The following is a 25,341-nucleotide window of genomic DNA, read 5'->3' on the forward strand; positions in this document are numbered from 1 at the left end:
CTATCCTGTTTGGTTAGTTACTTTTTGCTCTTAATAACCAATGGCTTTGAACTCTTTACAAAATTTCAGATCGAGAGATACTAAACCATCAGTGACTATTTTCAGGAAACAGTGCTAATTACATACACACGTATTCTAATATGTTAGGGGGACGGAGCGGGATCAGCCCATTTGGGCCTTGGTCACTTCTAGAATAAGAAGTTGTAGAAAGACATGATATTTATTAACTAGAGTGAGATTGCCTGGCTCTTGAAGGACGGTCGGATCCAAAGAGGGAGCTTTGTGAGCTCAACCCGACCTGATTTTGGTCTGTTTTGTTAGGAGATTAGCCTTGTAGAACTAAAGGCTGTTTGACATAACATGATTGACAGAGTGAGTGGGACCAGAATGTGAAGAAAAAAATGAGACCAGTTGGGAATCTTAATTACATTAGCTTTTAACTTGCAATGCATACTGTTATACAAACAGAAATAGAGAAATTCTGAGTGAGTACAGTTGGTTAGTAAGCATTTGTCCCAGAATTCTTGCTTTCGCCTTAAATTTATTTTTTCAAGTACTCTGTGATTGAAAGGGATATTCTGATAGCTTCTGGTTTTCTGCATGTGACTCAGACCAAGCTTCTAAATGAAATTAAACTTTTTACTTTTATTTGCATTTAACTTAGACTATATTGTGAATTAGTATTTTTTTTTTCCTGAAACATCTCATTTAATTATATTACTAAGCCTTCATTATTGTAACATTTGTTTTATTTTTCAGTATTTGGTTTCTTCAAGCATTTGTCCAGTCAGACATTTAAAAATGTCATCCAAACAAGAGATAATGAGTGACCAGCGGTTTAAGCAGGTTACAAAGGACCCAAGATTTTGGGAAATGCCAGAAAAGGATCGAAAAGTCAAAATTGACAAGAGATTTCGAGCAATGTTTCATGACAAAAAGTTCAAGTTGAATTATGCTGTGGATAAAAGAGGACGCCCCATCACCCACAGCACTACCGAGGACTTGAAACGTTTTTACGATCTTTCAGATTCTGATTCAGATCTCTCGGATGAAGATAACAAAGCATTAAACCAAAAGAAAATAAAGAAGAAAAAAACCCAGAAAAATGAAATTGAATCAAATCTAGTTGAGAAAAAGAAAGAAACCAAGAAAGTTAACCAAAAGGATTCTGGAAATAAAAATGATTTGGATAACTCTGACAAAATTCAGAAAATGAAAAACTCATGCAAATATAAGAAGGTAGATTCAAAAATAAGTCCCAAGAAAGATAGTGAAGAATTTGTGCCAAAAAGTACAAAAGGGGAAAAAAGTAATGTTCAACATAATACAGACTTGTGTCCCAAAGAAAGTCTAAGGACAGTAGACTCAGGCACTTCTGAAATTGTGAAATCTCCCAAGATCAAGTATTCTGAGACAAGAAGAGAAATGCAGTCAGGTTTGTTGGAATAAATTAAGGATTCTTTGGTATTACATTATTTATATTTATTCTAATCTTTTTCAAATGTAAGCCTATTCAATAAGTATTTTTACAGTATAATGGGGTGTATCCATGCTTATTTAAAAGTATAAAAGTACGAAAGAAAAAACCATATAATCATTATTAATATTTGATTTAGTGCTATAATGGCTAGAAGAGATATAAAAAATTGAGTCCTGAGGTTAAACAATAGATTGGATTTGTGAGCACTAGGAAGAGCTGTATTCTCTAATCAGATAAAGTGTTGTTATGTTCTCATCAAATGATAAGAAGAGTTGTGCCTGAAGAAGATAATAGAGTTGGGTACTCATTTATTTCTTCATTCAACTACTGTAAGTGATTAGCATTTAACAGATAGACCATGAGTAAGACGTGGTTCCCCGCTCAGGGCTACTGTTAGCTTATATAATGTCTGTGAAAATTAGAAGAAGGTATGCCCTTCTGAACACACAGAACTCACAGTTTGGTGAGGGACAGCATATTTAAGTGAAGCAACAGGTTCTCTTAGCATGAGTAGACATAGCTTTTCTACACAGAGCATTGCTTAGAGAGTGGAGTTTGCCTTGATTTCAGCCTATGTTGCCCTTTTGCAGATCCTCTATTGCAAAAGACAGCTCTCTAAACTGGAGCCCTGGTCGAAGGCAGTACTTTTCAGTCACCCCAATAAATTTTTTTTTTTAAATATATTTTATTGATTTTTTACAGAGAGGAAGGGAGAGAGATAGAGAGTTAGAAACATCGATGAGAGAGAAACATCGATCAGCTGCCTCCTGCACATCTCCCACTGGGGATATGCCCGCAACCCAGGTACATGCCCCTGACCGGAATCGAACCTGGGACCCCTCAGTCCGCAGGCCGATGCTCTATCCACTGAGCCAAACCGGTTTCGGCTACCCCAATAAATTTAATAAACATTTTTTTTAAAGTATCACTGTCCAATAGAAATATCTAATTTTGAATTTCCTATAAAACATGTTAAAAAGTAAAAAGCAGGTGGAATTAATTATATTAATATATTATATTTAACCCAGTATATAAAACATTATTTCAATATGTAATCAATATAAAAAATTTAGCCAGGCTGGTGTGGCTCAGTGGTTGAGTGTCAACCTGGAACCAAGAGGTCATGGTTCCATTCCCGAGCAGGGCACATGCCCAGATTGCGAGTTCGATTCCCAGTAGGGGCATACAGGAGATAGCCAATTGATGTGTCTATCTCATTGATATTTCTGTCTCTCCTCCCTTAACTCTGAAATCAATAAAAATATATATTTTTTAAATGATAACAAATAATTAGGGGATCGATTAATAAGTAAGTTATGGTACATTCAAGTGTGATTATGATATATGCAGTTTTAAAAATAGGCTACAAAATAGCATAAATGGTATGATTAGCTACTTAAAAATAAATTAGTGGATATATCATAGAAAACAAATTTAGGGAGTTATGTACCAAAATAACCATCCAATTATCTCTGAATGAAAAATTGCTAGTCATCTTTTCTTTTCTTTCTTTATATTTTCTTAATTTTTTTGTAATGAACAATTTTATAATTAGGTGGAAAATGATAAAACTGTTTTTTAAGGAACTGGATAAGTAGTGTTTACAATCGCTACTAGAGCAGTACCATTTAAGAATAGAGGCAATCCCACATTATCTAGCATAAGGTTTTGTATGTGGTGGGCTCTGAGCAAAAATTGAATACTCCAAATATATCTAATATTGTCAAAAATATTAAAATACTACATCTCTTTAAATCTCCCATGTGTCACACCCAAAGTGTGATATGTAGTATTACTATCATGTGAAAAGATGTCATATGTGAGATATTCAAAACTTTTTTATGTTAATATTTATGTATTTACTTCAGCATCTTAGGAAAAAATGTAACTACCACATTTCAGGGATTTTATTTAGAACAAAGCTAATATTTAAAATTTAATTTAAAAATATTCAATTTAATGAAAAATATTGGTGATATGCAAAAACCATGAAAATGGTATGAAATGACTAATGCTTGATAAATATTGCTATAATTGTTAGGTATAGGCCCCCAAGATGTTATTTCTGAGCATGTTGATTAAAAGAGAATTCTGATGCTTATCTTACAGTAAAATTATTTCACCATTGTGGTGTCTTTCTAATCCTATATACAGAACTTATAATAATGCCTTCTTTTTATTCTTTCATATCTACTGCCTAGTTATTTTTTATTACTCCCATTCTTTTTTGGTACTAAAATAAAGCCTATTTCCTACTTTTTCTCTTTAAAAAATCCTTTCCATTTAGTTTCAGATCAAATGGCATCTTTGTGAAGCCTTCCTTATTATAAATACCTCTCTGCAGGCAAATTTAGATGGGTCTCTCTCTGTGGTGCTTTATAATATAGCTTCATAAATCACCAAACAATTTCTATTTGGTTATGAACTCATCAAAAGCATGGGATCACATTACAAATCATCTCCCTTTTCCCTTTCCCTAGCTCAATGCTTTTAAATACTTAATAAATATTTCGTCAATGAATGACTATTTTAAGACTATAGGACAGTGATGGCAAACGTTTTGAGCTCGGCGTGTCAGCATTTTGAAAAACCCTAACTTAACTCTGGTGCCGTGTCACATACAGAAATTTTTCATATTTGCAACCATAGTAAAACAAAGATTTATATTTTTGATATTTATTTTATATATTTAATGTCATTTAACAAAGAAAAATCAACCAAAAAAATGAGTTCGCGTGTCACCTCTGACACGCGTATCATAGGTTCACCATCACTGCTATAGGACCACCCTTTGTAACTAAGTTACAAAGTTCAAGATTTGGCAGGAAAGTTAAGATTATTATTTCACTCTTTTCAGAGGTGATGTTAGTCACATCACAACTCCTGTTATCACTGCACATGAATGAGTCAAAATTTTATTTAGTCTACAGCTACAAGCCAGCAGTCTTCTTGCTATGTCTTCTTAGATGACTCAAAGGTACTTATAATTCAACATATCCATTATGAGTTAACTCATAATCTGCTTCTACCAAACAAACAAATTGGTTCTTTTCCAACATTGGTTGTGTATCTGTCCAGCTAGGTCTGCAAGCCAAAAAGCTAGGACTCATCTTTCATACTTCCAAAACTTCCTTGCCCCGTACTAAACCCGTCACTGATCACTATTAGTTTTACTTCCTAATTGACTCTGAAGTCAGAAGTGACTCCATTCTCTTCTCTACATCTCTACTGCCACCACCTTAGCGCTATCTTCATTTCTTGCCTTGAGTATGAACTACATTTCTCTATTCACATCTACTCCGGACTCCCTCCCGTCAGTTTTCTATAGCGCAGTCAAGGTAATCTTTTCAGTATGCAAATCTCATGTCTTTCCTTCTGAAAACATGTGGCTTCTCATTACTTTACAGCAAAGTCAAACCTTCTACATGGTTGTTGGATAGTATACATTTTAATTATTGCTTGGCTCCTAGCTATCTGCCATCTAGACATGCTTTCCAGCTTTTTTCTGTTAGTGGATCTTTCCATATACTTGTCTTGCTGTGTGGAACATATCCCTAATCTATTTGTCAAGCTGTTTACTTAATCCCTCTTTATCCCTCAAGTAGCAACTCATAGCATTATATAACATTCCTACTTGGTACCTATCCTAGTTGTAATTATATTTTTTAATGTGTAGTTTATTTTTTTTTAAAATATATTTTATTTTACAGAGAGGAAGGGAGAGAGATAGAGAGTTAGAAACATCGATGAGAGAGAAACATCGATCAGCTGCCTCCTGCACACCCCCTACTGGTGATGTGCCCACAACCAAGGTACATGCCCTTGACCGGAATCGAACCTGGGACCTTTCAGTCCGCAGGCCGACGCTCTATCCACCGAGCCAAACCGGCTAGGGCTAATGTGTAGTTTAAAATTTTTATTGATTGATTGATTTGAGAGAGAGAAAAACACCAATTTGTTGTTCCACTTAGTTATGCATTTAGTGGTTGATTCTTGTGTGGTTCCCTGACCAGGGGTTGAACCTGCAACCTTAGTGTATTGGGACAGTGCTCTAATCAATTGAGCTACCCAGCCAGGGCCTAAATGTGTATTGATATGATTGATTTTATCTGTCCATCTACTTCACTCAGCTGGAAGTTCATTGAGGGCTTTGATTGCTTCTCTTTTGCCATGATTCTATATTAAGCACCTACCACATAGCAGGCACTCCATAAATATTGAATGAATCTATGAATCTACTTATATCACCTGGTATATACAGGGTGTCCCCAAAAAATGAGTACATGCCTTAACAGCGGTTCTCAACCTGTGGGTCGCGACCCCTTTGGTGGTCGAACGACCCTTTCACGGGTCGCCTAAAACCATCCTGAATATCAGATATTTACATTACGATTCATAATAGTAGCAACATTACAATTATGAAGTAGCAACGAAAATAATTTTATGGTTGGGTCACAACATGAGGAACTATATTTAAAGGGCCAGAAGGTTGAGAACCACTACCTTAACAGCTGATAGCTCAATTTTGAAAGTGAAATTTATTTTAATAAACACTGTCTTTGTAATTATTCAAAGTATATGTATACATTTTTAAGAAAAAAATATTTTTATTAGCATCAGAAACATACAAAGTCCTTGGGAGTTGCCTTAAACATACGACCTTATGAAGTAAACTGTAACTGGATAAATTTGAAAAACCTTAATTTTGAGATACCATATTATTTTTATTAATAATCTTAATGTTAAGATTTCTATTAAATAACCTGGTTAAGCTTGAATTTTCCTGAATTTATATTTTCCTGTAGTCTCTTTCATAGAAATTATATTTTTTACTGGATTTGAGGTTGAAATAACTTGGGTTCAATTTAATTCCATGTTTATATTTTCTTAATTTCTCCCTCCTTTAATCTTTTTGCAGTGGTTCCGCTCTCAGTGGCAAGACACAGTGATGGTTATGAAAACTCACCGGGTAAAAAAATGTTTGATAAAGATGTTCTGGAGGAAGATTCAGAAAGCACTAGTGAAATAGGAAGTGATGAAGGATCTGAAGATGGGATTACAGGCATTGGTAGAGCTTCAGATGATGATGATAACAGTGATGAAAATGAGGAGGATGAGGATGAAAGTGATGATAGTGAGGATGAGGATGAAAGTGACAGTGGCCCTGATCTTGCAAGAGGTAAAGGAAATATAGAAACTAGTTCTGAAGATGAAGAAGATATGGAAGATTTACTTCCAGAGGAATCTGGTTTTGAGCATGCTTGGAGAGAACTAGATAAAGATGCTCCTCGGAGTGATGAGGTAATGTTTTGAATAAATAAGATAATTTGTGAAGAACACCATATAAGTAGCTTTTATGGATGGTGGGACTGATGTCATTAAATTAAATGGGGATCGCTTTATTGCTAAATAATAACTACGATTCTGATGAAAACCTCTTAGTGTCTGTCTAAGCAAATAGGAAGTTCTACATTAAAATTACATGAAATTTTTAGAAAAATAATTTGATTTCAGATCCCATTGCATCTATTAGAAATGCTACAGGATACCATACTCAACTACCTTGTTTATGCATGAGTGGCAAAACAGCAAATTTGGTAGTGAAAAAACCAGATCGTTATCATGTTCTTATTCAAGAACTGTCAAGTTAAAGGAAATGTTTATCTGTTGCAGTTTTACTATTGTGTGAGCTGAAGTTCTCCTTTTTTATTTCTTAGATTACACGTCGATTGGCAGTTTGCAACATGGACTGGGATAGATTAAAGGCAAAAGATTTGCTGGCTCTGTTCAATTCATTTAAACCTAAAGGAGGTGTTATATTTTCTGTAAAGGTGAGAATTGATTTTATTTTGAAGTAAATATTTCTAAGCGTTTAAGTTCATTCTCATTTTTTTAAATCATAGTTTTCCTTTTAAAGGAAATAATTTATTTGGAAGTTATTTAATACAGTTAGGCATGAAACTGATATAGCAGGTATAATAAAAGTTAGAAAGAGAGGTAAAATTGTTACTATTGATGGGTTATGTGATTGTATATAATTAAAAAACCCAAGCAAATCAATAGAGACATTATCATAAGCTCAGTAAAGGGGTGGGGTATAAGATAAATATTTTGGAAATAAATTGCATTCTTTATTACCAGCATTAACCAATTAAGAAAAAATCTACTTTAGCATCAGAAGCATATAAAATCCTTGAGAATTGTCTTAAGCACATGACCTATATGAAATAAACTATAACAATGGATAAATTGAAAAACCTAAATTTTGAGATACCATATTTTTAGAGAGCCAGCATTATGATTAAGAATCCACACTTTGCAGTACCACAGATCTATGTTCAAATCTTTTCGTTTGTTGCTTTTTTGTTCACATTTTGATTCTGAAAAATGCTATGTGACCTTGGGCATTTTATTAACCTCTCAGATGTGTTTTCTCATCTGACAAGTAGCTACAACAATACTATTTTCTAGTATAGTTTTAAGGATCGAATGAAAAGGATCTCACATTGAGTAGTACAGTGCCTGAAGCAGCTCTAAATAATTATTATACTTAATTATTTAAGATGTTCTACAGTTTTAGTGTAGTTTCGATCAAAATCTCATTTCGAAAGAAAGTTAAGAAAAAGGATACAAGTATCATATAAAAGAATAAACAAGTAAGGATGACTAATAAATTTTTGAGAAATCATACCAATATAAAAGGACCCTACCAGTTACAATTTCTATACATTTTATAATGCTATGGGAATTAACAGGTTTGGGTAAAAAAAGGGGACAAATAAATGGAATGGTATAGATAAAAAGAGTTTAAATGATGAGGTAGATCATGTCACTGGGACAAGTCTTTGTATAGAGAACTTAGTTCAGATCCCCACCTTATGAGAGCCCCAAATAAACTCCAGATAAAGTAAAGGAAAAAAATTAAAAACCAAACCACAGAAATAGAATTGTGTTTTTGTTAAATCTTGAGTTTTAGGAGATTGGTAGTAGAAATTTCTACACTTAGAAAAGGAAAAAAACACACACAAAAAGAATCAACAGATGTGATTACATATATATTTTTAAATTCTACATCAAATCCTATTATATGCAACTCAAAGTAGTAAGGAAAACTCATGCCCAGTTGATAAATTGGATATTTCACACAATTCCAAAAAATATGTATTAGGTAAATGTATGTTAAGCCTAGTAGTGTCAAGACAATGCAAATTAATAGTTATATTTTCTTTTTTTAATCTTTATTGTTGAAAGTATTATATAGGTCCTCTTTTTTCCCCCATTAACCTCCGCCAGCCCCGTTCCATCCCCTCCTGTCCCCACATACATACAGTTACATTTCTTGACTCAAAAGTAGTCAAAATATAAAAATACCAAATCCTAGTGAGGATGAATCCTTTTTCTTATACCAAGACCATACGTATATATCTAATGTACGTGATAAAACTGTCATGTAAGAATGCCTTTCTATTAAAAGGAATGTCTTTAAAAAAAAAAAAGCATTGAATAAATTATGTGACTTAGAGATAAGGTAGGTATTACAAAATTGGGTTTTTTTTTCATTATGTTTTATACGAGAGGCCCAGTGCATGAATTCGTGCACAGGTGGGGTCACTTGGAGTGGCCTGTGGAGAACGGGCTTCAGTTCGCGCCCCCAGCCTTGCAGCCCCGCAGCCCGCCTGGCACCCCACCTTGGCCTAGCACCGCCCCCTCACCTGCTCCACCATCCCGCCTGCGGGGCAGTTGATTGGGGCTGGGCCCCCTGCCCTGTTCCGTCAATGCCTGGGAGCTGGGTGGCGGCCCTGCCCGCCACTGCTGCCACTGGTTGCCGTCTGTGGGGCGATAGGTTGGGGCTGGACCCCCCTCACCGCCCGCTGCCACCTCTGGTCGCCATCGGCACGGCAGTCGGGTCCCTGCTTGCACCCGCCTTGTTCTGGTGCCACCTGCTCACCTGCTTTATCATTCCGCCGCAGTTCCGCTCTCATCGAGGCCCATCAGGGCCAGCAGTGCCTCTGCTGCTGCCCGCTGCCAACGCCGCGTCGCTGACGCCCTCCATGTTCCACGCTTCCCCCTGGTGGTCAACGCACATCATAGTGAGCAGTCTAACTCCACGTCTCCTGGTGGAACGACTGCCTGAGGGGACAATTTGCATATTAGGCTTTTATTATATAGGATATTTCTTTAATCATTTTTTGTATATTTTATGTAAGCTAGTTAATCCAGTCATTCTTCATGTGTATGTTTACATTGAGTTCCTTTAGAATCTTGTTTTTGGTTTTTTAAATTTTTCCCTTGGAGCCCTGAACCATCTTGTCCCAGTTGATAAATAGAGGAGATAGTCTATTTTTGTTCTCAAGTCCCACATCAGTTACTCTCCAGCCAAAATGATCATTTTTAAGGAGATTCCTCAGGATGCTTTAGCTTCCTATAGTGGGTTTGGAAGTGAGTCAACCTTGCTGTTTTCATTGAGTCCAATTGTAAATTAGAGTTACTGACCTAGATAGGTCTGGATGTTGAAAGAAAAGGAAAGTATAAATTGCATTGATTTTATTTTTTCTATATTTAGATATATTTTTCGGAGTTTGGAAAAGAGAGGATGAAGGAAGAGCAAGTTCAAGGACCAGTCGAGTTATTAAGTATTCCTGAAGATGCCCCTGAAAAGGACTGGTATTAAATTACTATCTATACTAATAAAAGGGTAATATGCTAATTAGGGCGAACGTCTTTCGGACTTCCATCCGGACAGCCACAGCGGCTGCGAGGCCCGGGGCTCACAGCAGCCGTGGGCTCAGGCAGCTGTGAGCCCCAGCACATGCAAGCCTAAGCCGCAGTAGGACATCCCCTGAGGGCTCCCGGACTGTGAGAGGGGGCAGGCCAGGCTGAGGGACAACACCCCCCCCACACACACACACACACACACAGTGCACAAATTTTCGTCTACCGAGCCTCTAGTACAGTGGTTCTCAACCTTCTGGCCCTTTAAATACAGTTCCTCATGTTGTGACCCAACCATAAAATTATTTTCGTTGCTACTTCATAACTGTAATGTTGCTACTGTTACGATTCATAATGTAAATATCTGATATGCAGGATGGTCTTAGGCAACCCCTGTGAAAGGGTCGTTCGACCGCCAAAAGGGTCGTGACCCACAGGTTGAGAACTGCTCCTCTAGTAGATAATAAAACTAAACCTTATAAGTTCATGTTACTAATTCAGAATTCTGGTCACTAAAAGTTAGGACTAAAGTTTATACATGCCATTTATAGTTAAAACAACTTGCAAAGCAGATTAAAGTCTGTCAGAAGTGGCATACTATTACAACAATATTTTGTGTGTGTATTTCTGTTTCTGTATTCATTAAAATAAGTATTGCTTTTTCTGGGATATATATTTCCACATGAGGGGCATTGAAACTATTTGCCTTCAAGCTATGTAATTTTTCTAATTTGAGTATTAAATACAAAAATAAAAGATTGATAACAACTTTGGCACGTTAATGTAATATAGAAAAAAATTAACATAGTTTTTAAACCACTAGGTGGAGCTATGTGTGCGCTTAATAAAAATGGTGGTTAAGTACTATATTATTGGTGGCAGAAGAAAGCAGATGGAGATGCTCTTTATAACTAGAACTAATGCTTTCCTAGTATATTTTATAATACAGTGCTTGTCCATCAGTTTTATTTGAGAAGGGGTTTTGAGGTACCAAAACAAACAAAATAATTAACTTCTAAAACTAAAATAACAGGTAAGCACTTATAATTCTTATACTTTCCTTTTCTAGATACTAAATTCCAAACAAAATACCTAGTTTGTACCTTGTCAGAATAATAAATTGAACTTAAATGTTTAATGTTCATAAAGGCAAAGTCATGGAGGAAGAAAAGATTGGTATGAAGGTTGTAATATATTTTCCTTGAAACAATTGCATTTATTTCTTAAATGTAAATAGTTATTTGTGTTCCTGTATAAGTAAGCTTAATGAGTTTTTCCCTTTTTAGGACCTCTAGAGAAAAATTGAGAGATTATCAATTCAAACGACTAAAATACTGTTATGCAGTAGTAGAATGTGATTCTCCTGAAACAGCCACTAAACTTTATGAGGATTGTGATGGCCTGGAATTTGAAAGTAGTTGTTCCTTTGTAGATCTGAGGTAATCTCGAGTGTCTCTTATCAATTTAATCTTGTAGTAAATGTGATTATAAGAAATAAAATATTAGAACTGGTAGTGCTCTGTATTGTTTCATACTCTTTTTTTTAATATATGTTTTTTATTGGTTTCAGAGAGAAAGGGAGAGGGAGAGAGAGAAACATCAATGATGAGAGAGAATCACTGACTGGCTGCCTCCTGCACACCCCCTACTGGGGATCCAGCCCACAACCCAGGCATGTGCCCTTGACTGGAATCGAACCCAGGACCCTTCAGTCCACAGGCCAACACTCTATCCACAGAGCCAAACCAGCTAGGGCCATATTCTCTTTTTTTTTAAAATATATGTTTTTATTGATTTCAGAGAAGAAGGGAAAAGGAGAGAGAGAGAGAGAAACATCAATGATGAGAGAGAATCATTTATTGGCTGCCTCTTACACTCCCCCCACTGGGGATCAAGCCTGCAACTGGGCATGTGCTCTGACCAGGAATTGAACCATGACCTCCTGGCTCATAGGTTGATGCTCAACCACTGCGCCATACCAGCTTGGCTATTTCATATTCTAAAAGAGGATTTTTTTTCTTTTGGAAGAACTCTGTCCAGTGGAACATCACTCTTAAGAAAGAAAACTACGCTCAGCCGGTGTTGCTCAGTGGTGGAGCATCAACCTATGAACCAGTAGGTCACAGTTTGAGTCCCTGTCAGGGCATATGCCCAGGTTGCAGACCCGAGCCCCATGGGGAACATGCAGGAGGCAGTCGATCAATGATTCTCTGTCATCATTGATGTTTCTATCTCTCCCTCCCTCTCCCTCTCTGAAATCAATAAAAATATGTTATATATTTTATAGAAAAAGAAACTGGAATGAGAAAATGCTAAAGTATTTTATATGAGCCACCCCACATTTGTATCCTTTCAAATATGTTGGCTATGTTTTTAGGATTATGGGTTATATATAGCGATATTTCTTTGCTTAGAATTAGGAGCCAGATAAATTACTTTTAAAAAGCGTTAAAAAAAAAAAAATAGCGTTGAAGTTGGGGGCAAAGGAATTTGCTAATAAACTGGTACTTCTAAATCTGTGTTATCAGTACAGTAGCCACTAATCACATCTGGCTATTTAAATTTATTTAATTAAAATTTTAAAAGTACTGCCCTGGCCAGTTTCAATCAGTAGTTAGAGCATCAGCATGAGGACCAATGGGGCATGGGTTCGATTTCCAGTCTAGGGCACGTAGCTCGGTTGCAGGTTCCATCCCCAGCCCTGGTTGGGGTGTGTATGGGAGCCCAACCAGTTGATGTGTCTGTCTCACATCACTGTTTCTCTCTCTTTCCCTCCCCCCGTCCTTCCTCCCTTCCACACTCTCTCTTCTAAAGATCAATGGAAAAAATAGGTAAAGATTTTTTTAAAAAGCTTAAATACTTACCTGGCAGGGGAGATACCATCATTATGAAGGTGGTTTTCCCAAGGCAAGGTTTATCCATTGCATTCCGGATGTGCTGTCCCCTGCGATTTCCCCAAATGCGTGAGAAACGCAGATGCATAATTTGTGGTAGTGGGGGACTGAGAAAAAAACATTTCTTTTCAACTTAAAATTTATTTGCTTAGATACAGAACATTGCCATCATCACAGAAAATTCTATTTAATAGCACTGCTCTAAGTGCTGCTCAGTGAAAGAGTGGATGGAATTGCTGGCATTGTCTTTAGACTTGGGCATTATTTTCACCATGTGCTCAGGCTTCACTGACCAGAGGTGAAAACCTTAGGTGGTTGTGACTGTCAGTTCTAAGGAAATGGGAAGCTGAACTACTGTACCATTTTGTCATTATCCTAGTCTTTGGAACCTACTAAACCATTCTACTATGACACTTTTCAATAGAAACTATTTCTTTGTATGCAAGTTTGTTCGAGGCTTTGTTCTCAAATTAAATATTTTAGGGGGAAAATTCATCAGTTCTTAGTCACTATGACTAAAGCAGCGGTCGCCAACCTTTCGGACCTCATGGACCACCAGTGGTCCACGGACCACGGGTTGGCGACCGCTGCTTTAAAGGCATTCCAACTGGTAGAAAAATAAAATAAAAAATTTGGAATTGGTATTTGGGGTAAGATTTAAGCATGCTTAAATATATAGCAAGAAGGGCATATCTCATGAGGCAAGCTCTTTCCTTCTATGTTAACAATTTCAATAGGAGGTGCTTGTTTTGAATGTTTAAATAGTAGTTACCGAACATTTGTTAGAATGTCAAACTCGGTATCATGAATTAATGTTAACATGTTCTTTTCAGGGTTGTTCAGTTTCCTTTTTGGGGCATTTCTATGCAGTGTTAGAATAAGCTCTGGCAGTGCCTAGAAAGTCAAATCAATGACCATTCACTTTTTTATTTTCATCTTTACATTCACTGTTTTATTTTGTCATATGTAAAAGAAAATAGAGTTTTCTGCTGCAATCCTGTTATCTAGGGAAAACTCTTTTCGTCTGCTTCAAAATATAAAAGCATGCATATTAGTAACAGTTAAGTATATTAGTCTCAAAAACAAATCTATTTGTTTTTCTTCTAAGTGTGTGCAAAAGTATAGCTGGAGAAGGATGTTATGTAGACATAATGAACCTCAATTATCCACTCCTCACCCGCCAAAATTATTTTTATGCTTTTCTTGTGGAATTAAAATCTCCTATATAAATTACAAAAGCTAAATCCTGTAACCATGGATTATTTAACTCTACTTCCCCCGCGCTCCCAATTCCTTAGCCTGATGCCTAAGAATTGCATAACAGTTATTTACATTTAACGGCTATCTACTTGTAGAAAAAATTGCAAGATAAGATTGTTAGGATTTTTTAGTCTTGGAGAATTAACTTTAAGCTTTTCCTTACTTTCAGTGACACCTCCTGTATATGATACTTTATATTCAGAACATTTAACCATTAATAATTCTATTTGATCTTCAAAATATTATGTAGCAAGCCAATGACTGTGCTTTCAGGAGTCTAGTTCTTTTTGAAACATGAGGGACCCATGTGTGTTTGCACCTGACTCATATTAGTTGACTCCTAATGCAGGGTTTCTACCTACACAGAGTTCACTTAAATTTAATAGAATTACAGATTTATAGCTTATGAATCTCAGAAGTTTTGTGCCAAGGTTATTTCTAACTTTGTTTGCCTCATCTACATGTGTGTTCTGTAGAAATTTTTATATGGTATGTATGTATAAACTACAACTAATTAGAAGAGATTCTAAACTCTGGTTGTTTATTACTGTAGCATATGTTTAAATACATTTATTTTCTCTTTGTTTCTTAGGTTTATACCAGATGATATTACTTTTGATGATGAGCCCAAGGACGTAGCCTTAGAAGTGGATTTAACAGCATATAAACCAAAATATTTCACATCTGCTGCAATGGGAACATCAACGGTATTTCTTAACTTTTAAAAATGTGTAGCTGGACTCTATTGTTTTAAGAAAAGACTTCATGTACTATTTACCATAGCATCTTTAGAAATGGACAGTATTCAAACTTTTAATGCACAAGTATAAATAGAAATGAGACCAAAAGTGTATTTGCATCTTTATCTACCACATCTGTCTGAACCTATTTACATACTTTTGTTATGCTTTTAAGCCCAAGTCAATTACCTGCAAATGTTTCTTTTTTTTTTCTTCTCTCTTTCCCACACACTCTTAGTCAACTAGATTCTTTAATAAGTAATATGTCAGTTATTAATATCCTAGGGAATAGTGGGAAGAAGGTAGTGTAAAGATTACCTCAAATTCTAGTTAAAAGAAGACTAGTGGAAATTTAAAATAGAAACACATTTTTTCTGCAAATATGATCCAAAACTGTAAAAAATAATTGAAGAAGAATAATTCGGGACTACTAGATGTCACATTAATGCTTAATAACACACAGCCAAATGAGTCCTGTTGAATTAGTTTATTGTTTTGCTACATACCTTCTCTATTCTCTTCCCTCCATTAACTTTCTATCCACAGCTGGACCCCACAGTAGGCATATAGGCTTCCCACTGCATTTCTTGTGACAAACCACCATGCTCCTCTGAGAACAGGCTGGTAGCAGAGAGAGGGGCTTCTGTATCTGTCGGGTGCATGTCACGCATGCTGTGGGGGGCACTGCGTGGCCTTGATCAGTAAAACCCCACCATTATGAATAAGTGAAGACTAAAAATTAAGTCACATAAAGTATAGAGTCATGTTATTTTAAGACTAAAATGTGACCAGAGCAAGCCTGTCCAGTCAGCCAGTCTGGAGTCACTAGCGTCTGGCGGTATTGTCTATATCTGTCCCAGTTCCAGCAGTAGTTTTGTGGTCATCAGCTCAAGCTTAATTATCAGAATAGGGATAATTCTGAATCTTGTGACTAGTTAGAACCAAGGCAGTGCCAGCCTATTTTAAGGATCACATTCCTTGGTTAATTGGTGCCCATTTTGTTGTACTGATCTGGGGAGATTAGTCTGAGGAAAGAAAACAATGATGTAGAACCTATCCTGTGATGAAGATAAAACCATTACGACCCCATCTGGGAATGGGAGTTGCATAGAGGACAGGAATCAGTCACCAGATCCATCATGTTATGGATGAGTTCCTGTAATGAACTTACTACCTGTAATAAGTTAATGGTAAATATTCTCTCTGTTTTATTGTTATTGATTTGAGAGAAAGAGAAAAGGGGGGGGGGGCGGTGGAGAAACATCAATTTCTTGTTCTACCTATTTTTGCACTCATTGGTTTCTTTTTGTATGTGCCCTGACCAGGGTTTGACCCTGCAATCTTGGCATATTGGGACAATGTTCTAACCAATTTAGCTCCCTGGCCAGGGCAATGATAAATATTCTTTAACAAGTTTGGGTGGCTGACATTTTTATTTTTACTTGTTTTTCTTTTTCATTGGTGAAAGGTGGAGATCACTTGGGATGAGACTGATCATGACAGAATTACAACACTCAACAGGAAGTTTAAAAAGGAAGAGCTTTTGGACATGGATTTTCAAGCCTATTTAGCTTCCTCTAGTGAAGATGAAGAGGAAATAGAAGATGGGCTACAAGGTACTTACTTGTTAACCTTCTGGTCTACATTTATAAGCATTTATATGCCTAATCTAGACTTGTGAATGGAAATATATCTTTGGCAGTAGCTTAAAAGGGAATACCAAACTAATTCTTAAGCTGTCTGCAACAGGAAGTTTAGTAATCAGAATTTTTATTAAAAAGTATTTTCTTGGTTGCAAATGCTTTAACCTTAAACATTTCCTTTAAAACTTGAACAAAATAGATCCATAGACATAGAAGCATGGAACAGACTGTCGAACCTCAGAGGGAAGGTGGGCGAGGGTGCGCAGGTGGGAAGAGATCACAGAACTTGGGTGCATATATGCATAACCCATGGACACGGGACAGTAGGGTGGTGAAGGCCTGGGGTGGGGGTGGGTGGGCTATAGGAGGTCAATGGGGGGGGGGGCATGGGGACGACATATGTAATACTTTCAACAGTAAAAATTAAAAAAATTGTTTTTTTGACCTAACCAAAAAAGCTTGGTTGGTAGACTTGTCATGGTTCATATAGTTATGCAATCTCTTAATAAATTAGTAAAATGCTTTACTACCCCCTTTTTTAAAAATAAGAGCTTCTTTTGGATTGATTGAATATTTTTTACATTCTATTCCTCAACTGATTTAGAAAGTAGACTGTTTTTGTTTATTTAGTGATTGTCCTAGAAATCATGACTGATATCCCTAACTTGGAAAAGTTTAATGGTAATATTTTTACTGCCCTATATTATACAAGAAATCTTAAAGCAACTTTTATGGTATCCTGTGTATTGTAATTCTGTTTTTTATTTCATTCCCACAGGACATTAGTATTACTATTTTATACTACCTTTGTTTAAATTTACCCATATTTCCTCCACTTTTTTTCCCTCTGTATTCTTTTCTAAATCTTATACTTCTGTCTGGGATCATTTTTCTTCTGCCCACCTTAAGTAAATCCTTGATAATTTCCAGTAGTATCTTCTGGTGTCAAACTCTCTTGAGTTTTAGTCTAAAAATGTCTTTGTTTTCCCTTTACTTGTATTTTTACCAATAAAGGTATTTTCACTGGTAAAACATTTTAGATCAGTGGTTCTCAACCTTCCTAATGTCGCGACCCTTTAATGGTGACTCCCAATTTCATTGTTACAAATTGAACATAATTAAAGCATAGTGATTAATCACAAAAACAACATGTAATTATATATGTGTTTTCCGATGGTCTTAGGCGACCCCTGTGAAAGGGTCGTTTGACCCCCCCCAAAGGGGTCGCGACCCACAGGTTGAGAACCACTGTTCTAGATGGACACCTCTTTGCAACTGCATTCTAGCTTCATTATTGTTTTTGAGAAGTCAACTATCAGCTTAACTTTTTCAGCCTTTTGAAGGTTGTCTAGATTTTTTTTTAACTGCTTTTAATGTCTTTCTTTTTGTCCTGCAGTTTTACTGTAAACTAAGAGTAGGTTTTATTTATTGTGTGTGGAATTTGTTGACATTTCTTGAATTTTGGCGTGGTATTTTTCATCAGTTTTGGAATATTCTTAGCCATTATCTATTGAGATATTTCTTCTTTCCTCTCCCTCTGGGATTCCAATTAAATATTTGGTAGATCTTTTCACTGTAACTTTCATGCTTCTACTCTAATATACACACACACACATACACACACACACACACACACATTTTTTTGATTTCAGAGAGGAAGGGAGAGGGAAAGATAGAAACATCATTGATGAGAGAGAATCATCGATTAACTGCCTCTTGCATACTCCCCCCACCCCACGGGGACTGAGCCCACAACCTGGGCAATGTGCTCTGACCAGGAATCTAACCATGACCCCCTTGTTATTGGTTAGTGCTCAATCACTGAGCCACTCCAGCTGGGCTACTCTCCTTTATTTTTATCTATTGTCTCTCTGTGTTGCATTCTGGGTATTTTCTTTAGACCTGTCTTCCAGTTCACTAATTTTCTTTTCAGCAGTGTTGAAAATGCTGATAGACCTATGCATTGAATTCTTAATTTTGGTCATAGTATTTTTTACTTGTAAAGGTCCTGTTTAGCTATTTTTCAAATCAACAATATCTTTTTATAGTTTTCTTCTCACTGTAGATACTTTTAACATTTTTATTCCTGTAAACAGAGTAAGCATGTTTTATAGTCTTTATTAATTTCAGTATTTCAAATCTTTGGGGGCTGATTTCTAGTTACAAGATAGTTCTGTTTACTTGTGTGCCTGGTTAACTTTGTGAGCTGATTTGATATTTCAGGTGAGTGTACCTCATCAAAGAGAACCTTCATTTACTCTGGTCATTCTGGGGCCACATCACTGCATTTTAAGGCTTGAGTTCCCTGGATTTTGTGGGTGATGCAAGCCTTCATGAAGGCGGGTTTATTTCTGGTTGGCCCTTGTCATGAGGATATATTCCTCTGGGGCCCTGCTTAATGTGGGGGTACTAGTTGAAATCCCCTCCTTTAAGGTCATTAACTTTTGTCCTCATGGCACTGCCAGGCTGCCCAAACTAGTTTAGTCCCATAGCTGTTTCTTTTGTGGATCAGTAAATGCTCTCAGGTTAAAATAGGTCTAAGATTTTTTTAAACCTCTTTGAAGTTTTAAAAAAGATTTTTAAAATATTTAATCCAACTGGATACTCAGTGAAAGGGTTGGTCTGAAGTACCTAGGTCGCCATTACTGGAAGCAGAAATTCTGATTATCTATATCTTTATTTTTTAAATTTTTTGATGATTGAAATGATTAAGGGTATATTTTAAAATTGTTTATGCTGTTTGCTTAAAATAACTCATTTTTTAAAAATAAATTCAAAACATCCTTTTTCCCTATACTGGATCAGGCTCTGTTTAGAAATTTGGTTGCTTGATTGTCATTTCTAGGCAGTTTTTGGTTGACACTATCTCCCCGATCTCTTCACATCTTCATCTTATCTAATAGAAGAATTCCCAATCATGCAAAATTAGGAGTAAGAGATTTGGTGCTGAAGAACTACAAATGTGAAACAAAGACATAAATGTTCTAAAATAGCAGGAATAAATATTATTTTACTTGTAGCTTAACTTTTTCATAGCTAATCCTTTTAGCTTTCCTTTACATATCTATTGTTTTTATAACCTAAATGTGAATTTAATTAAATCCTAAAGTGTTTTTTAGGATTATTATAGGTCCTTTAAACATTAACTTTCTTAAGAAAGATCCTATGATTGGGCTATCACCATACTTATAGCCTACTGCAGATATTGCTTCATTTTGCTAAGTGTTTCATAAAGTGCTACTTTTACACTGTGTTCCATGCATGAAATGAAAAATTATATTTAATCGTGTTTCTTTGTTCAGATATCTCATATTAATAAAACCACATAATTGCTTGGGTATTTAATAGTCATTGAAAAGATATATGATTCACAATGGTAGTTATGTTGGTCACAAAAGCCTTCACATTTTTAAAAGGTCTGAGTGGGTGTTGCTTGTTAATTTCTTTGGCATTCCAAGTAATTGAGTATTCATTTTATTTCTAGTGTACACAGAACAGCCAACTCCTTTTTCAAATGTCCTTTGTCTTTTCTGCCCCCAGATATGCTAATGTATTTACATTTTCTTTTTATTTGTATGCCTAAGTGGTCATTTAGCACTTGACTGAAAATTCTGGATAGTTATTTTGTTTTTCACTAGCAGCTCTGAGATAAAGAAATAGAGGACATTCCGTGTACTTGTGAAGATTGGGTGCAAGTTTTTCAAATAGCTTTCTTTGATTGGTTTGAGAGAACTGAACTAGATTTTTTAAATGACATTATTATTAGGACAGCTAGTATTGTGGGAAAAGAAGCATTAATTTGTCAGTATATTCTTATTAAGGTAGTAGAGGCCCGGTGCATGGATTCGTAGGGTTCCTCGGCCTGGCCTGTAGGGATCGGACTGAAACCAGCTCTTCGACATCCCCCAAGAGGTCCAGGATTACGAGAGGGGGGGCAGGCCAGGCCGAGGGATCCCATTGGGGCTGGGGAGGGGCTGTGGGAGGGCTCCAGGGTGTGTCTAGCCCGTCTTGCTCAGTCCCGATCGGCCTGACCCCAGAAGCAAGCTAACCTACCGGTCAGTGCATCTGCCCCCTGGTGGTCAGTGCACGTCATAGCGAACAGTTGAATAGCCAACCAACGGTCAGACACTTAGTATATTAGGCTTTTATTGTATAGGACTAGAGGCCTAGTGCACAAAATTTGTGCACTGGTAGAGTCCCTAGTAGCTGCTGGCTGCCAGCCGGGTACTCCCCTCCCCTGGCCGCCCACCCCCTGGTCAAACTCCTAGACGAACTCCCAGTCGAGGGGACAATTTGCATACTATGATTTTATTATATAAAATTTAAATCCTGTGTTGTATTTTACTTCCCAACATTTAAGACTTTGTGTCTTAAATGTCCCTGACCATACATACTATAATCTCTTGAAGATATACTCTTCCTATCACCAGTGGACTCAACATAGAGGACAGTTATACTGTAACTGTAGAAGATGGTTATACTGATGACCTCCAAGGAACCACGCATCCTGGTACTCAAACACCTATGTAATCCCCTCCCAAAATGACTCTGGGTTTAGTGTATGACTTGCTTTGGCAAATAGAGCATTAGCAAGCATGAGGCAAGTAGAGGCTTGATAAGCATTTGCCCTCTTGGAACCCAGCTGCGTTGTAAAGAAAGTAGCTCAGGTTAGACTGCTGAATGATGACAGAGAGAAGTCCTACCCTTTCACAGATCCCTGCCAAGATCCCAGATATATGGGTGAAGCCATCTTAGATCCACCAGCCAACCCATTAGCTGGTTCCTTGCTCCAAAAAGAATGCCTCATCTTTTTTCTAAATCAGCGGTTCTCAACCTGTGTGTCGCAACCCCTTTGGGGGTCGAATGACCCTTTCACAGGGGTCGCCTAAGACCATCAGAAAACACATATATAATTACATACTGTTTTTGTGGTTAATCACTTTGCTTTAATTATGTTCAATTTGTAACAATGAAAATACATCCTGCATATCAGATATTTACATTACGATTCATAACAGTAGCAAAATTACAGTTATTAAGTAGCAACGAAAATAATTTTATGGTTGGGGGTCACCACAACATGAGGAACTGTATTAAAGGGTCGTGGCATTAGGAAGGTTGAGAACCACTGTTCTAGATGTTGTCATTTTAGGAGGTGAAGGTAGAACTTCTATAGCCATCTTTTACCATGACTGGAGCTTCTGGAAAACAAAACCAGCACACTGAGAATGGAAAATTGTAGAGAAATAAAGAAAACCTGAGTCTATGACAACATCATAGAGTTGCTGAGTTAACTGTGGAGCTAGTTGACTCTGGACTTTTTATTACATAAAATTGGGTCTGCTGGTTTCAAGTGCTGTCTTTATGACATAGTGAAGCTATTTGTTTTCTTAGCCCCTGTGCCTTTCTTTCCATAGCTATAAGATGAGAGTCATAATAGAACCTGGCTCATCATTGGAAAGATTGCAATAATATACATATAGTGCTTAGCATACTACTTCATGTCATATTTTCTACTTCTAAAACTTTAAGGATTAATGGCTTTTTGTGTGAAATATATGACTCATTAAGTTATTTAAAGCATGCATTTTTCTTCAGTATTTGAATTGATTGCAAGCTTACTTGAATGTGTAATTTAGTACCTCTGTTAGATACAATAGTATATTTGAATGCCTTAGAGTTATTAGATGTTCCTGGTGTTTATAAGAGATCATAGGAGGGCTTCTTACTGTTATAATTAATTTGTTCACTCATTATATAGTATTAAGGCTTTCACAAAGTATTGTCTTTGAATTGGGGAAAAACAGACCTACATGAATTATCCCACATTCTAGGGCTTCAGAAAGTAAATTTTAGTACTGGAAAAAATCAATTTAAAGTAGGCCATCAGAGACTTACCACTAAAATTTCAACCTGGAAGGAGCTTGCTTCTAATTATGTTTTCAGAAGTAAGCTTTTAATAGAAAGAAATACATTGCCATTTTGTTAATGTGTTCCTGATGTTTTATCCATTGAATTACGGGATACATGACAGAATTCAATCCAACATTATTATTGTGGCACAAAGCACAAACAGGAAAAAAATGAATTTCAGCTGTTTGAGTGAAAATGTAAAAGTGTGATAGGATGGAAAGAATGTCCTGGACTATTTTTTATTCATTTAGAGAAAAAAAACTGTAAAAACATTTACTTAACCAATCTTTTTTCCATATCACCTTTTTAAAGATGTAAGGACAGTATATTGACATTGATGTTTCACAGCTAAATGCTTAGTAATGTCAGACATTTTTAGTTACCATTTAGTCATAGCTCATAGAAAATAGTGTCTTCTTTTTGCTACTTCTAAATTTTTCTTTACTGGGACATTTAGTCCATTCAGTAATTCTGTATGTTTTGCATTAAAACCCAGGTTCTTAATTTATGGTTTTGCCTTGGAGAATTACAGTGGAAATATAGAGCAAACAAACTTTTCACGTATTGGTTTTCTTTGGTATTTGTTACCCACGAGTTTTATACTGTTGCTTTGTATTCTAATTATTTTTATAAAATTGGGAAATGGAAATGTGAATGTTTTTTCCACATAGGGAAATTGAGTAAACTTCTAACATTCATTTTTGTTAATGTATTAATGAGATCTTGAGAATCATCATACTTGCTCACCATCAAATCAAAAGGACTCATTATTCTTTGTTTTGGATTATAGGCAACTTTATTTGTCTCTTCAGCCTGCACAGCTAAGTCCATATATCAAATGTATCCCAAAAATATTTAGCCTTCTTTTATTGACCATAACATTTTGGTGGATGGTGGAGAACATAAAAGAAGGATAAAATGCCATCCCTGTTGTTTTGCTTATAGGGAACATAAATTTGAGGATGTTACATGACTACAGAATTATTTTTAGGTATGAATTTTAATAAAAAGTGATATTCCCAAGTGCTATGACAGTACTAACTTACATTGCAACATATTTTTATTATAAGACATAAGTTTTTAATTCAATTCATTTAATATTAAGAAGGTTAAGTCTGTCATGGCTGGTGTAGCTCAGTGCTTGAGCATCAACCCATGTACCAGGAAGTCCTGGTTCGATTCTCTCAGGGCACATGCCCGGGTTGTGGGCTCAATCCCCAGTAGGGGGCTTGCAGGAGGCAGCCCATCAATGGTTCTCTCTCATTATTGATGTTTCTATCTCTCTTCATCTCCTTTCCTCTCTCTGAATCTGTAAAGAAAAAAAAAGAAATTTGTCTAGTTTTGATATTCTATTATTACAGTATGTCTGGAGTTAGGTGTGAATTACTTCTGTACTAGAGGCCCAGTGCACGAATTCATGCATGGGTGGGGTCCCTCGGCCTGGCAGGTGACCAGGGCCGATGGGGGCCATCTCAACCATTCCCGATCAGGGCTGGCCAGGGGGAGGGCCCGTGGGGGTTGGCTGGCCACGGGAGATTGGCTGTGGGAGCGCACTGATCACCAGAGGCAGCTCCTGCATTGAGCGTCTGCCCCCTGGTGGCCAGAACCCGTCATAGCTACCGGCTGGTCATCCAGTTGTCTGGTCATAACCGTTGCTTAGGCTTTTATATATAGAGATATAGATATTAAATGAAATTGATTTTTTTTTGTTAGGTGATGCTGAAGTCAATGTAGAAGAAGATGGGAAAACAAAAAAACATCAGAAAGATGATGAAGAACAAATTGCTAAATATAGGCAACTCTTGCAAGTTATTCAAGAAAAAGAAAAGAAAAGAAAAGAAAATGATATGGAAATGGAAATTAAGTGGGTTCCAGGTGAGAATTAGATACTAACTAAATGTTGACTTGTTTTTATTCCTTTTAGGATGTTGAGTGCATTTTAGATGTCACAGAGAAAAAGATTAACTCCTCTTTGGAAGCATAAATTTTAAAAATCTTATTTTTTAGGAATGTTTTGGGGAGGAAGTTAACATGGCATTTGCATACATAATTTAATTCTTAATTACTTAGGACTTAGTGTTTTGACTCTTGCCAACTTATTTTAATTTTACTAACTACAAATTATTCCTATTTATTTATGAAAGTAAACCTTCCTAGGTTTGATTCCAGTATTCTCAGGATATAGAAACTTGAATCCAGGTACCTTGTGTTCTGAAGTCATTAAACTTTGCCCTAGCTGGTTTGGCTCAGTGGATAGAGTGTTCTCCTGTGGACTGAAGGGTCCCGGGTTCGATTTCGGTCAAGGGCACATGACTGAGTTGTGGGCTCAATGCCCAGTAGGGGGTTTGCGGGAGGCAGCCTATCAATGATTCTCATCATTGATGTTTCTATCTCTCCCTTCCCCTTTGAAATCAATAAAAAATATTTTTAATAAATAAAGTCATTAAACTTTTTTCAAAATATGTAATTCATAAGTGGACTCTTCACCCATAACCCCACTAGACCTCAATTAATTAGTTTAGGTTTCACTAATACAAAATATGTAATACTTAGTTTTCCATCTCAGATTTGCTGTGAATAGTCAAAAAAGTATGGCATAGTAAGTGATTTGTATAACTGCCTGAACCGTTCAACTTTTTTTAGAGTAGTATAGTACTAATTAAAATCATGTCAGCTAAACAAAGACAAAAGCTAGGATA

General features: G+C 36.4%; 1 protein-coding gene across 2 annotated transcripts in view; it reads left to right on the forward strand.

The window, feature by feature from the left end:
• Nucleotides 1-25,341, forward strand: part of ESF1 (ESF1 nucleolar pre-rRNA processing protein homolog) — a 63,294-nt gene that overhangs the window by 906 nt on the left and 37,047 nt on the right. For both annotated transcript variants that reach the window (XR_013996328.1, XM_081097232.1), the window contains exons 2-9: nt 760-1,435; nt 6,399-6,781; nt 7,198-7,311; nt 10,044-10,144; nt 11,479-11,631; nt 14,939-15,053; nt 16,555-16,702; nt 24,356-24,517. Coding sequence is in view for 1 of the 2 variants with exons in the window: in XM_081097232.1 (XP_080953358.1) it covers nt 802-1,435; nt 6,399-6,781; nt 7,198-7,311; nt 10,044-10,144; nt 11,479-11,631; nt 14,939-15,053; nt 16,555-16,702; nt 24,356-24,517 (1,810 nt within the window). In the remaining variant the exon portion in view is untranslated. The remainder of the gene's footprint in view (nt 1-759; nt 1,436-6,398; nt 6,782-7,197; nt 7,312-10,043; nt 10,145-11,478; nt 11,632-14,938; nt 15,054-16,554; nt 16,703-24,355; nt 24,518-25,341) is intronic.

The sequence above is a fragment of the Myotis nattereri genome (genome assembly GCF_964212035.1).
Source record: "Myotis nattereri genome assembly, chromosome: 8".
NCBI classification, from domain to species: Eukaryota; Metazoa; Chordata; class Mammalia; order Chiroptera; family Vespertilionidae; genus Myotis; species Myotis nattereri.